At 49.8% G+C, this 14,685-nt stretch overlaps 1 protein-coding gene across 1 annotated transcript in view; it reads left to right on the forward strand.

Annotated features, from left to right (window-relative positions):
- ARHGEF9 (Cdc42 guanine nucleotide exchange factor 9) overlaps positions 1–14,685 on the forward strand; it is a gene marked incomplete at its 3' end in the record, with an annotated part of 276,721 nt that overhangs the window by 213,760 nt on the left and 48,276 nt on the right. Inside the window, exon 4 of the mRNA XM_015418081.1 lies at positions 9,789–9,968. Coding sequence (XP_015273567.1) covers positions 9,789–9,968 — 180 coding nt within the window. The remainder of the gene's footprint in view (positions 1–9,788; positions 9,969–14,685) is intronic.

Consider the following 14,685-nt stretch of genomic DNA (forward strand, 5'->3'; position numbering starts at 1 on the left):
GCAATAATTTTAAATAAAAAAAAAACAACCACAGCAAGTTCAAAAAGGCCACAAAATGATGAAATTGCTTCTGCAAACGTTCCCGGAATAGCAGCAAGATAAGCAGAATGAGAAAAGGAGATTTGGGAAATGGGTGGATTATGAAAATGGCAAATGCAGAATGGAAGGTCGCAGCAGCCCATGTGCATGCGTGCAGACTGGATCTGTCTGTGCGTCTGTCCATCCTTAGATCAAGCAGCCAGGTTGGACCCCTCCCACGTGGACCACAATGGAGCCGGCCAGGACTAGGATATCGGTTTCTGAAAACTCGGAATACCCAGATTTATGGGGGGGAGGAAGATCCATTTATTTTAGGGGTGGGTAAACAAGCCAAAATTGTACTAGCACTCTCTGTACTTGCACAGAAAACGTGACTACTTTTCTCTTGCAGTCTCATAAGCTTCAGGAACTGCATGAGTCCCTGACGCAATGTGCTGGTTAAGAGGAACACGGGATGAGGTGGTTTTCTCCACTGGTCCACTGCAGGTCACAAGTACTTGCTGGAGAAGACCCAAGGTCCCTCTCTCCCGGGAAGGTTCCTGGTCAGCCCAGCCGCACCCCTTATGTGGGCCACTGCCCCCGTTGGCCTACCAGTGGCTGGTGCGCAGAGTCACCCACTGCAGGGCCTTCCGTTTCACGGTGGGCACCAGAGCAGCTGTCACATTGATCTCTCACAACCAGTTTGAGAAGAGTCAGAAGTCCTTAATTGTATTGCGAATGTCTTCCCTTGGACAGTATTTTAAATGTCTCAAGCAGTGATCCAACACATATTTGAGTGAACTCCCATCTACGTTAGTGGGGCTTACTGCCAGGGAAACATGCCTGGGACCAAGCTCAGGAGGCTTTCAGATTAGACCCTAGAAGTTACTGGCTCACAAACATATATTTGGTGCAGTGGTTAGGAGTGCGGACTCTAATCTGGGAGAACCACATTTGATTCCCCACTCCTTCACATGCAGCTGCTGGCATGACCTTGGGTCAATCATAAGTTCTTTAAGAGCTGTTCTCTCAAGGGCAGTCCTCGAAAGGGCTCTCTCAGCCCCACCGACCTCATGGGGTGTCTGTTGTAGGGAGGAGAAGGGAAAGGAGATTGTAAACCACTCTGAGACTCCTTTGGGTAGTGAAGGGCAGGGTATAAATCCAATCTCCTCCTCCTTCTCATCCTGTACAACCTTTCTTTCCTTGTGGTAGCCCTACTAGGGGCGAGGAAGTCGCTTACTGTTTGCAAGCCTGGTTCATAACAGCTTTAAATATACCCATTTTCTTATTTATTTATTTTTTAAAGCAGCAAGGTCAGGTCAGTAGTAGCTGAATCCAGATGTACAACCTTTCTTTCCTTGTGGTAGCCCTACTAGGGGCGAGGAAGTCGCTTACTGTTTGCAAGCCTGGTTCATAACAGCTTTAAATACACCCATTTTCTTATTTATTTATTTTTAAAGCAGCAAGGTCAGGTCAGTAGTAGCTGAATCCAGATGGAGGAGATTCTTGTGGAATTCCATTTGGGAGGACAGTAATAGAACAAGTGAAAGAGACTCATGAATAAATAATGGAACCTGAGTTGGTCTTTTCCAGTGAGAGACTTTCGACGCAAGTTCGAGAGCTGTAAGTGCTAAGTAAGGAGACAGGGGGAGAGAGAGAATAGCAGGAGAAAGGCAGAAACGCTTCAGCGAAGTGACCTGGAAGGAGACAAGGGACTGATTACGGAACGTAGCCCTCAGCTTTCCGCACGGCCTGTACTTCTAGCGGAGAATTTAAATGGAAGGCCTTGATTACCAAGGGAGAGAGAAGACATTCCGGGCAAGCGCTGTCGTCATTCTCTTGGCTGGCCAGTATCACCTTGCCTTCCGAGCGGGTTGCGCTATTATTAGCTATTAATTATTCTTCTCTAGCACTTTCTTAATAACCAAAAGTAGGGGATCCGGGGAGAGTTTGCATAGCAGATGGCCCGCTGGTGAAGACAGTGAAAGCGTTTGAATCCCTTTCAGAAGCTGTGGTTGGTGGGACTCCCTGAGCAGTCGCTGCACCAGAGCGCATCTGCTCGGCGAGTTCAGTGAAATTCTTCGGGTTGTGTTTGCAGCTGACCTCTCCCGTTTCTAGATATCTCTCTCTCTCTCTCTCTCTCTCTCTCTCTCTCTCTCTCTCTCTCCAAGGTGGCTCTGGAGAGAGAGAATATCTCTCTCTCTCTCTCTCTCTCTCTCTCTCTCTCTCTCTCCAAGGTGGCTCTGAAGAGAGAGAATATCTATAGAATTTCATTGGCACTTTGGGGGGAGTTGGGTGGGGAGAGATACTTCATTTCTCCCTGCAAAGATGAAATCTCTTGAGGACACCGTCTCTGATCTTATGGTTAATTCTATGGCTGACCTGGGATTTGATCTCCATTTCCTGTCTTCCGGGCACTGTACTGGCTTGCTGTCCCTTGGTGTGCTCTGAACCCCTGTACTTACTGGCTTGTCCCGCTCACCGTGGGCTGGGCAGGCAACAGTCATTTTAGACAAAGATGGTGTTCTTCTTCCCTTCCGTCTTCCGCAATGTTTTCCCTTTCAGATGACAGTGGAATCAAGATGCAGGCAATGTTACCTAAGCAGGGTTGATGCTGACAGACTTGCCTCTGGTTCTGTTGCTGGTGTTCCTGCAAAAGAGAGACACTTCCCTGCCAGAGGCAGCAAGACCTTTTAGGTGACCCTGTCTCTGTGATGCCGTGTAGGTAGAAGGAGTAGGCTGCTGAGGATGGGAGAGGACCAGTTATGAATTTCTCAACTTTGCCCTGAGATAAACTCCTCTTTCTTGCACGCAGCACTGGACCATCCCAGGACTGTGGGAACCTTCTTTGCACTGGAAGTTCTTGTAAGAGCTCAATACAAAAAAATATATTAGGAAATAGAGCTTACAAATCACATTTGTTTCTTAATTTGAGGGGGGGGGGAAGAGTCGTCTCCAAAATGCTTATGTGAATGCACAAAATTGCCTTCCACTGATTCTTCTACTGCTTCACACCCTTGGTCTAACAAGGTCCACTCCTGTCTACTCTTGAGTGAGAGCAGCTGTCCAGGGTCTCAGGTGGAGGTCTTTCACATCACTTGCTACCTGGTCCTTTTAACCAGAAAGTATGGAAGAGCTGGCTTCCAGGAAGGGGATGAGGCAAGCAATTTATAGAAGCTTGCACATGCCTGAGAGAGTAATGTATGCTGTTCTCGTTGAGAAAAACAAAGTGGTGAATCACTAGGAAGAGTGGGGGAATCACTGGAGCTTCTTGCTTCAGCCCTGTAGAAAGACACGGGTTGCTCTGCCCTTAGTGAGGGAGGGCAAAGGGAGGGCAGGTGAACTCCCTGCTTAGTGCATTTGGGTGGGGAGCAGCTACTGCTGCCGCCTGGAAGTTCACCTCCCAAAGCAGCGGCAGGATTCCCCTGCATGTACGGTTGTCATCCTCCAGGTGGCATCTGGAGGTCTCCTGCTATTACAATTGGTCTCCCGTTGACCAAGATCAGTTCCTCTGGAGAAGATGGCTGATTGGAGGGTGGACTTTATGGCGTTATTATCGAACTGAGGTTCCTCCCCGACCCCAAGCCTCACCCCTAAAATCTCCAGATATTTCCCAACCCAGAGCCGGGAACTCTACCTATGTGGATGCTGCAGGGGAGTTTAATTATCAGCTAAGTCTAAGTATTGGTGAGTGGCAGTCTCCGGTCTCAGCAGGTAAATGATCCCAGCTGGCAGATTCTGAGAAAGACATTCCTCTGCCTGAGATCCTGGAGAACCACTGCCAGTCGGAGTTCTGAGTGCGGTGCGACATTGGCCAGCCGTCTGGCTTGATGTAGCCATTTCATGCCTTCTCCTATGCAACGGCTCTGGGCTGAAGGGTAAGCACTCTTAGGGGAGGGGCCTTGGCTCAGAGGTAGAGCCTCTGCTCGGCATGCAGAAGGTTCCAGGTCCAATCCCCAGCATCAGGTCACAGGTGATGTGAAATATCTTATACCTGAGACCCTGGAGATCTGCTGCCAGTCTTGAGTAGACAGTAGGCTGACTTTGATGGACCGAGGGCCTGATTAAGTATCAGGCGACTTCATATGTTCATCTATGCTCAGAAGTTAGGGTTAGGGTTAGGGTTAGGCTTTTCTTATTGTGCTGTGTTGCTTCAGATGCAGTAACCATAGATGAGAGGAAATTGTTGTTGTTGTTGTTGTTGTTCAGTCGCACAGTCAAGTCCGACTCTTCTCGACCCCATGGACCAGATCACGCCAGGCCTTCCTGTCTTCCGCCGTCCTCTGAAGTTTGCTCAATTTCATGTTCATTGCATCTATGACACTGTCTATCCATCTCATCCTTTGCCGTCCCCGTCTTCTTTGACCTTCAATCTTTCCCAGCATCAGGGTCTTCTTCTCCAGGGAGTGCTCCCTTCTCATTGGGTGGCCAAAGTATTTGAGCTTCAGTTTCATCATCTGGCCTTCCAGGGAACTGTCAGGGTTGATTTCTTGTAGGATTGACGGATTTGATCTTCTTGCTAGATGAACAGGTCCAATAGGTCCAGCAAGGGATTCCCCCCCCCAGTGGTAGAAGTGGCGGTCAGAAATAACAGGCAAAAAATAGGGTGCAGAAGAAGAGGAGGAGGCGCGATTCTGCTTGTGGATGAGCAAATGTGATCAGAAAGGTCTCAAAGGATTGCCAAGCGTTTCTGTGGGTGGGGCAGCTGGGTTCGATATCTGGCAAAGGGAGGTCTGATTCTCAGAAGCTCACACTCCAAAAATCTTGTTGGTCTCTAAGGTGCTCCTGGGTTCGGTTCTGGCTGTCCTGCTGCAGACCAACACGGCTCCCCTCGGAAACCACCCTGTTGGCGGGACAGCAGTGGGAATCCACATGAGGGAATGTGAGGTCCCGTGGGTACCCACTTGGGGTCATGAGAGTTCAGTAACTCTCCTCTGAAGCCTTCCGTTGTCACAACAAGTAATTTGTGATGAGCTGTACTTTGAAGACAAAGTGCTCTGGCTCCATCCAAGACTGCTTGTCACAGCAGTGATAGATCAAGGGTTTCGCTGCCTTTCTTCTCAAGACTGGGAGCGCTCTGGACACAGACGTGTTTGGCGAGGACACTGGGAGCAGGCGAATTCACCTTCGAACATGCAGAGCTTCTTTTAACCCAGCCAGACCATCGTCCCGTCTTACCCAGCCTCGTCTACTCTGACCGGCAGCAGCTCATCAGAGTCGAGGTGTAGGTTCCCGCAGTTACGTGCAGCCCTTTTAAGCTGAGACGCTGGGCCTTGAACCTGGGGCCCATTGCATGTCTTTCCCACTTCACGGCCTTCTGTATCCTGCCCTGGGTGTGGCTTCTCCAAGGGGGTGAGCTCACAGGCAAAAGGGAACCAGCCGTCTCTCAGACAGTGACAGCCTTACCAGGGGTCCAAGTCAGGTGGCAGATGCGGGGCACCATTAAAGACAGCAGCTCTGACCCAGAGGGGACAAGCTACTGGCTTGATTGAGCTCCAGTGGGGCTTTGGGCATGAGAACATTTGGTAGATTGCTCCACGGGGCAATGAGTCTCCCTGTTTATGGTGCCATTTTGGTTTTCCACCTCTGGACCAGATCTGCTCCCAATTTCTTAGAGACTCTGCAAGGTCGTTGGGAACCCAGGGTGCTCGAAAGAGGACTTCTTCCTTCCCTGAGCGTACCCCACCTCCTGAATGGGATAACGGGATGAAAACCATCACGCAACTGTTCTGCCCTGCTCAAATCCAGCCTTCAAAAGAGTCAGGAATGTCTTCCGTTCAACTCAAAGTGCCAAGCAGCTTATTCGAAGAAATTGAGAGAATGGCATCAGCAGATAAGCTAAACCAGTTATCCGAGTCATTCAGTCATCTGAACTTTTACCTGCCTCTGATTTATCTAAATCATAAGCACAAAATACTAAAGACGTGGCAGGCCTCGGAATGTGCTTCCCTTTTAAAAAGTGAGTTCCCAGTGGGCAGATAAAGCCCCCATTCCATTTTGGGGAGAAAAAAATCTGGTCAGAGGGAAGGGCAGTATCCATGCCTCCCCCTGTGCTACAGTGGTCCTGACCAGAATCAAGCCCCTGTGGTGTAAAGGAGTTCCTGGCTAGAAACTACCATAAGGGAACCATGCAATTTTAACACAAGAAACAAAGCAAGATTGTGTAAACTGTTTCACTGAAGCACATGCGTGTTAGAACTAAACCAGATGTATAGTACAGCCTGCCTTGCCCTGGGTAGCCCAGGCTAGCCAGATCTTAGAAGCTAAGCAGGGTCACACCTGGCTAGTATTGGATGGGAGACCTCCAAGGAATATCCAGGTTGTGACCTGAAGGCAGGCAATGGCAAACCACTTCTGAACATCTCATGCCTTGAAACCCCCACCAGGGGCCGCCGTAAGTCAGCTGTGCCTTGCTGGCACTTTCCACCACCACAGTGCAGCTGTGTTCAGACACCACGCTAACTCGCTTTTATGGTCCACCTTTCCTACTGAGACTCAAGCTAGATTCTGGGCCGGGGTGGGGTGGGGTGGCGGCATAAAGTTTCCATTGCCTCTGTGGTGTTGCAGAGGCACAGTAGCGAAAAGGGGAAGGAATGGGGTGGTGGCAGCAGTGAACAAGGAAAAAACTGGGCGTGGGGACACCAAAAAATTCCTGCTGCTTCTCACCCGACTTGCTGCCACGGCCATAGTGGGAGCATGTTTTTGTACTTCCGTGAAGATACAGTCCTCGTTTCCCAAACGAACTGTACTTCAAATAAACCCTGTCTCTGTGTTGTGTCTGAACCCGGCCTGTATGCTTGCCACTGAAAATGGCAGCCCTGGGTTTTTCTCCGTGCTTCCCTTGTCATTCTATCGTGACACTTCGTAACTCATTATGAATGAGTTCTGTTTGTATGCCACTTTTCATCAGTCATGGGGTTTTCAATATGGCTCTGAGGCCTGAGTGAACACCGTCGCAAACAGGCTGCTAGGCTGCAGTCCTGTGCAGACCGGCATAACGCTGCCTAGGATTGCACTGTAACCCCCAGACTATGAAGTTCCTGGCTGGAAAACCTCAGAGTGGTTGTAACCAGAGTCACTATCCCTAGGCCACCATTTTTGTATACATGAACTAAGAGTTCCAGAGATATTTCCGGCGGCATTCACTTGCTGACATCAGTTTGGTGTAGTGGTTAGGAGCACAGACTCTAATCTGGGAGAACCGGGTTTGATTCCCCACTCCTCCACTTGCAGCTACTGGATGACCTTGGGCAAGCCATAGTTCTCTCAGAGCTGTTCTCTCAAGAGCAGTCCTCGAAAGAGCTCTGTCAGCCCCACCTACCCCACAGGGTGTCTGTTATGGGGAGGGGAAGGGAAATGAGTTTGTAAGCCACTCTGAGACTCCGAGTGAAGGGCAGGGTATACATCCAATCTCTTCTCTTCTTTAGGCTGTGTGTTTTCCAGAAAACGGTTTATTTTGTTGCCTGCCATTCGTTGCCACCCTGAACTGATCTCTTAATCTCACCAGCAATTCTCATGTAAAAAATTTCGATCTTGGATTCACCCTATAAATGCATTATCTAAAGCCCGATTCCCAAGTTACAGTGAAGGCACGTATATCCTGCCTGTATTGGCAGCCAGCATGCATTCACTTTACAGATGAAACCAAGGGCCAGTACCTTGACAAGTGTGGTCTTTAAATCACATGTTCAACTTTACAGGCGTTGAATGTAGCATGAGAATCACACAACACATGTACAAAGAAAAATCAAGATCACTCTGTACGTGAATCGTACGTGTGTTCACTGTAACTTATGAACAGGGCTTAAGTTGGAGGTTAAAATTAGTTTGAAAGTTGCTGTTCCAGGAGTCCTGAGTGTGCCGCAGGCCTTAGACAGCTCCTGAGTGAGTGAAGCCATGGGGGTTACTCCTTATCTGGAGTGGGTGATTTGTCAGGTGGAGAAAAGGCAGGGAGCTGGATGGATGGAAAGATCAAGGGCTTGGACAGGGAATGGGAGGGCAGTTTGGGGGGAAGGGAAAAGAATTCTCAAATTGGTAAATGTTTCAGTCACATAAAGTCTCCATTTCCAGGATGCTGAAAATGTCGAGGGCAGAGGTTTTCAGACCGCGTTCCAGGATGAGAAGCAGGGAAACCACAAATTTCTTGTGGAGCATGTTGGATAGTCAGATTTACCCCATTCGACTGTGATGATTAGACACGAGCCATGTTTTTTTTAGTTTGGCATCAAACAGCCCAAACAGCTGCCGAGCAAATTTAAATCAGGTGTTGCTGTTTTTTCTTCATATGAAACTTCACATGCAAAAATGCTGCTGATCCAAACAGATCCTCAGCCACGAAAGTTGCTAAGGTCAACTTAGATGAAAATTGAATGGCATGATTTCTTTAAACACAGCGTTTACTTAGGACTGATTTCTACGATTTGTGACTGATTGGACTGTCTGTGTAAACAGTCACCTCCCCAGCAGAGCAGTGGCACAGAAAGGGGGAGGAAATCAGACTCCGTGGGGCTGGGTGAGAGAACACACCGTTTGGTGTCGTGGTGAAGTGCGCGGACTCTCATCTGGGAGAACCGGATTTGATCCCCCACTCCTCCACTTGCACCTGGCTGGGTGACCTTGGGCAAGCCATAGCTCTGATAAGAGCTGTCCTTGAAAAAAAAGAGCCGTTTCTGTCAGAGCTCTCTCAGCCCCACCTCCCTCATCGGGTGTCTGTTGTGGGGAGGGAGAGGAGTTTGTAAGCCGCTCTGAGACTCCTTTCAGTAGTGAAGGGCGGGGTATATATCCAATCTCCTCCTCCTCCTCTTCCTCTTCTTCTTCTCCTCCTCCTCCTCCTGCTCCTCATACGCCGGAAAGCCAGTTGCGCAATATTTTGCTAGTTAGGAAGCAGCAGTCGAAGCAGCTTGTCGAACAGGTACAGACGGGTGCTCCACCATGCATTGTGGACTTTGTTCTCGTTGGGGCCACAGGTGCCTGGCGGATGCCGAAATGGGTGGTGAACCAAAAAACTTTCTAATGCGTTGTGGCTCAAAAAAACCAGGGAAGCAGGGTTTTTTAGCAGGGGGTGCTGGAATGCACACCTCTTGATGTGACTGTCAGTAATGAGGGGTGATTCTGAGGTTCGGGACAGAGCTGGATGTGAGCTGGGGGAGGGTTGGCGATTTAAAAATATTCGAGTGATACGCATCCGTTGGGTTTAAGTTTTATGGTTTAAGGTTTAAGTCCCAGCACACACACACACACACACAATGGGACCCAATGCGGTGGGTGCAGTGAGCACTTTTTGGTGATTTTGCCACTCCAGGTAGCAAGTGGAGGGTCAGCGTGATGAAGGGCTGTCTTACGAAAAACAACTACCAAGAAGGCGGCTTGCGCAGAGCTCTTCTCCCCAAGATGCTTGTTTTGTAGCGTGCTGACTGAAATGGGGCAGCCTAGATTGGAGGCTGACCTGTAGATCTCAGCATAGGGGGAGTGTGCATGCCGTGTAAATGGGACATGATATGCCTAGCACATGGGCGCGTCACTGACAAATGCAGAAGTCTTCCCGGAAGATGAGACAGTTTTAAAAACAATCACTCTGCGAGACAGCTGACGTTCATCACGGAGCATTTTTGAAAATCCTCAACCAGGCAACCGCTGTGTCGTGGCAAAGTGAAGGGAATGCCTGCTGCTGTTTTGTGGCCTGTTAAGGGAGGGTGGGCCGAGGGCGTGTGCATGTCTCCCTGTGGCGGAGGAGCCCTTTTTCCTGACTGTCCCTTCTTTTGTTCCTCAAGCTGATCAGTGGCGGTTCTATTGTAAGCGCTGAGGCAGTATGGGATCACGTCACCATGGCCAACCGGGAGTTGGCGTTTAAAGCAGGAGACGTCATCAAAGTCCTGGATGCCTCCAACAAGGACTGGTGGTGGGGTCAGATTGATGACGAAGAAGGATGGTTTCCCGCCAGCTTCGTAAGGGTGAGTGTCTCCCTCTCTCTTCTTCTTCCTTAATGTTATTAATGTTATTGAACATTTCTTCCATGCCCCGGGGGCTGCTAGAAGCTAGTGGCCAGTTCTTGGTGTCGAGAGCCAGTTTGGTGTCGTGGTTAAGTAAGGTAAAGGTAAAGGTTCCCTTGCTCGAAAGCCAGTCGAATCCAACTCTAGGGTTGCGGTGCTCATCTCCGTTTCAAAGCCGAAGAGCCAGCGCTGTCCGAAGACGTTTCCGTGGTCATGTGGCCGGCATGACTAAACACCAAGGCGCACGGAACGCTGTTACCTTCCCACCGAAGTGGTACCTATTTATCTACTTGCAATTTCTTGCTTTCAAACTGCTAGGTTGGCAGGAGCTGGAACTAGAGACAGGAGCTCACCCTGTCTTGCGGCACCCGGGTCTTGAACCGCTGAACTACTGACCTTCCACAGCCTGCAGTTCAGCGTCTTAACCACTTGAGCCACCGCAGCACGGACTCTAATCTGGGAGAACCGGGTTTGATTCCCCACTCCTCTGCTTGCACCTGGCTGGGTGACCTTGGGCAAGCTGTAGTTCTGATAAGAGCTGTCCTTGGAAAAATAGAGCCGTTTCTGTCAAGAGCTCTCTCAGCCCCAGCTACCTTGCAGGGTGTCTGTCTGTTGTGGGGAGGGGAAGGGAAAGGAGTTTGTGAGCCGCTCTGAGACTCCTTTGGGTAGTGAAGGGCCATGGGGTATAAATCCAATCTCTTCTTCCTCTTCTTCTTCTTCTTGCGTGAAGGAAATGCATGGGCATTATTAGAAGGTGGCCTGGGTCAGGGTGGGGGCAGGCTGGGGGTGGCACCTGGTGGGTCAGGGGAAGATCCCCTCACCCTCTGGGTCAAATCCTGAGAAGCATGCACGTGTGTGGACAGGGCCAGTCCTTGGGCCAGCCCCCCAAATGACACACCACAGGAGCCTGCCTCACTCCCAGCCATCAGTGGCGAAGCTTGGCTTAGAGCTGGCTGGTAGCAGCATAAGCCGAGGAGGTGAGGGGTGTCCCTTGCGCGGGGTGACAGAATACCTTGAACCAGCCCGTGTGTGGAGCAAAGGAGAAAAGCTCTCAAGCCTAAAGGGAACTGTACCAACCTGATATTTCAGCCCTTGCAGTGGAGACCGAGACCTTTTCCGCACACTCGACTCGCTCCTGATTTTCTTGGCAGTCGATCCACAAGCATCGGAATCAGTTGGGGCAGTGTTCTTCTGCACGTCTGCCCTCCCTGTGCATTTTCACAGCCGTGGAGTAGGGATGCCAGCCTCCAGGCGGGACCTGGGGACCCCCTGGAATTACAGCTCATCTCGAGACTCCAGAGATCAGTTCTCCTGGAGAAACTGGATGCTTTGGAGGGTGGACTCTATGGCATTGTGCCCCACTGAGGTCCCCGTCCTCCCCAGGCTCAATCTCCACATCTTCAGGAGTTTCCTGACCTGGAGCTGGCAACCCCACCCCCCCATCCCCTCCCAGTGGCCGGGGGGGGCTGGCAACCCTGTTCTTCAGTCAGTTTCTTTTCTTCTGCATGTGCCTTCAAGGGAGGGGGCTGTTGTCATCGGTGGTGGCATCAGTGGCATCACATCACCCACACACACACACAGTACCCCCCCTATTTTTTTTTAAAGGACCTAAAATGTCAATATAGTAATCATAGTTCAGGAAGGTTCTCTGAATTCCCGGCTTTCATTTAAAAAAAGAAATCAGGCTCCTTCCCTCGTGGAGATGTAAGGAAAAAGGCATATCTTGGCAAGGGGAGGGAACAGAGACTTACTTAAAAACAAACAAACTGGGAATTCAGAGAACCTGCTTAAACTATCACTACAGCACTATACAAATATATCGACGTTTTAGTTCTGTTTTTAGAAACCCCTCATCTTTGGGGTGTGGGTGGGGGAGTTGTTTGACCACAACAGTGCAGTCATCGAAACGTGGACTGGAGGTGGGTGGGAGTGAAGGGGGGGGGCTTTAAATTTGCTTCCTGAAAAACATTGGGGTAAAAGTAATCTCAAATGAACTGGGAGAAAAAGCAGGGGGGAAATAAACTGAAGTAAAAACTAAAGGCACAAAAATGTATGTGGAGATCATGGAACAAATAAAGCAAAGCAACGTGGGGGTCAGAATGAACAGAAAAAACCCTATGTGGAAAAACCCTGTGAGGAGCCTCAAAACTCTGAAACTTCAGGCAAAATCCTGAATCCTGGAACACCTGGGAAAGACAAGGGAATCCCCATTTCAATGCTTGAAGAACACAGCACTGGAAAAATAGGATGGCCCTTCTGTATTGTTTATAAAATGTAAAGTTGCATTTTTATACATCACAATTTTGAAAGTTCTTCAAAAATGGCACTTTGGTAATAAGTTTCATATTTTGTCGGCAGTGATTATACCTTTCTATCTGCAAACCCTAAAGATTTAGTGGGGAGGGGGAGGCCTATCATGTGGATGAGTTCCCTTCTGCATGTGCCTTCAAGGGAGGGGGTTGTTGGCATTGGTGGTGGCATCGGTGGCATCACATCACCCCCACACACACAGTACCCCCCCTTATTATTTTTTTTAAAGGACCTAAAATATCAATATAGTAATCATAGTTCAAGAAGGTTCTCTGAATTCCCGGCTTTCATTTAAAAAAAGAAATCAGGCTCCTTCCCTCGTGGAGATGTAAGGAAAAAGGCATATCTTGGCAAGGGGAGGGAACAGAGACTTACTTAAAAACAAACAAACTGGGAATTCAGAGAACCTGCTTAAACTATCACTACAGCAGGCGCACAGAACTCTGTGACCTTCCCACCGAAGCGGTACCTATTTCTCTACTTGCAATTTCTTGCTTTCGAACGGCTAGGTTGGCAGGAGCTGGGGCCAGAGATGTGTCACTCTGTCACACGGCACCAGGGTCTCGAACTGCTGGGATCCGATGCTTTCTGAAGCCGACAAGAGGTGGCATAATAATGGAAGCTTTTCTTCCCATGTCTGAGGTAAAAGTGTCCCTATCGGATTTCTAGGCCATTTGACTAGCTTTGCGCTGGGACGTGCAGGACACACAGCACTTTGGGTGGGTGGTCCCCCCTCCCCGTTGGCCCACCCGGCTGATCTTCCTGATCTCAGGCAGAGCACCTTGGATTCCATCTTCTTTCCCCCCTGCTGGTCCACAGTGTCAGCCAGGGATGATGAGTGACTATGATGGAGAAATCACCCCACGCTGTGGAGGGGCTGGGGTGGGAAGTATCTAACAGCGGCTTCAGAGAAGGCATTTCTCTTGGGGAAATTGCGCCGCGAGAAAGGCTGAGCCGCACTTTCTCTATCGGGCTGGCCCCAATTCACATACAGCTGCTCTGAAACTTTTACACACACACACCCAAAGTCAGGAGATCTGATTGTAGATCTCCCTTGCAGAGTTCTATTAAAATTTGGGGCACATCCTCCGTGGACGTATCAGTCAGCTTTGCCCCAAAGGCATGCCGAAAAAAAAACGAGGATAGTCAGGGCATCCTTGCATGTTTCCAACAAAAGTACTTCTTCCCGTTACGGACACATCTCTGAATAGAAAACGGTCCTGCAAGTTTGCTGCGAAAGCTGGCTGTGAGTGGCCCTGGTCCCTGGAGCCTCCTGGCCCTGGTCCCTGGAGCAGCGTGGCAGCTGTTTCATTTGGAGGTTTGATCTTTTGTGCCCCGCCTTTCTCCCTAAGGGGGACCCAAGGCAGCTTACATCGTTCTCCTCTCCTCCATGTTATCCACACGACAACCCTGTGAGGCAGGTTAGGCTGAGAGAGTGGGACTGGCCCAAGGTCACCCAGCAAGCTTCCATGGCATGAATGGGGATCCGAACCCAGGTTTTTCTTTAAAAATCCCATTTTATACAATAAACGTTAAAGGCCAGAGATGTTTCAGAATCTTTAAGGATGGTGGGCAGCCTGCCCGAGGCCTATGGGAAGGGGTAAGATTGACAGCTGAGCCCCCCCCCCCCGTGCCATACAAGGTGCAGGGCTGTCAAATCAATGGCCAGACCAGGAGGTGGCACCAGGACTCGTGTCCACAGCAAAGGACCTGCTGTGAGTTCCCTTGAAGTGCCATGTTTGCTTTCACTCTGTGGCTCTGCGGTCAGTGCCAGTTCAAAGAAATTTAAACCAAAGCCTCTTTCTCCGAAGATCAAAGGACAAGTTTCAAATCCGCAGAAGCAGCACATAAACGACAACTCCATGAGCTACCGTCCACCTGCCGCCCAACTAGGAGGTGGTGAAAAGAGGCGGCCAGGTTGTTCCTCTCGAAAATCATTAATCTTCGACGTGGTCTCTGTGCTTCACACCTATGGGATCTAGTGCGCACGCGCTGGATCGATCGGCATTGTAGCAAGCTCTTTAACGGATTTTCGCGCCCAGTCCCTCGGGTATGCGCATGCCCAGAGGGGTGGGTGCGGTCATCCCGCCAGTTCCTTTCTTACCGCCGCGTTGGAAAGACCTCTTTCTTCATCGGTCTGATCGGTTCGCGTGTTTTGGCTTTTTGCCTCACGGCTCTTTGGATCTTTTCCTCAGTTTATTCCTTTTTTTCGTTGTTCTTTCAAAAAACTTAAAAAAAACCCTTTTATTTTCTGCTGAGGGGGAGGTTGCCGCTTTACCTCAGTCGGGCCTTCGGGCTACCCCCCCACCCCTTCTTTCGTCTTCATTTTGGTTTTTATGGAGAAGAAGTGGGGCTTTTTTAATAGGTG

The sequence above is a fragment of the Gekko japonicus genome, unplaced genomic scaffold (genome assembly GCF_001447785.1).
Source record: "Gekko japonicus isolate JY-2015 unplaced genomic scaffold, Gekko_japonicus_V1.1 scaffold1397, whole genome shotgun sequence".
In the NCBI taxonomy this organism is placed as follows: domain Eukaryota; kingdom Metazoa; phylum Chordata; class Lepidosauria; order Squamata; family Gekkonidae; genus Gekko; species Gekko japonicus.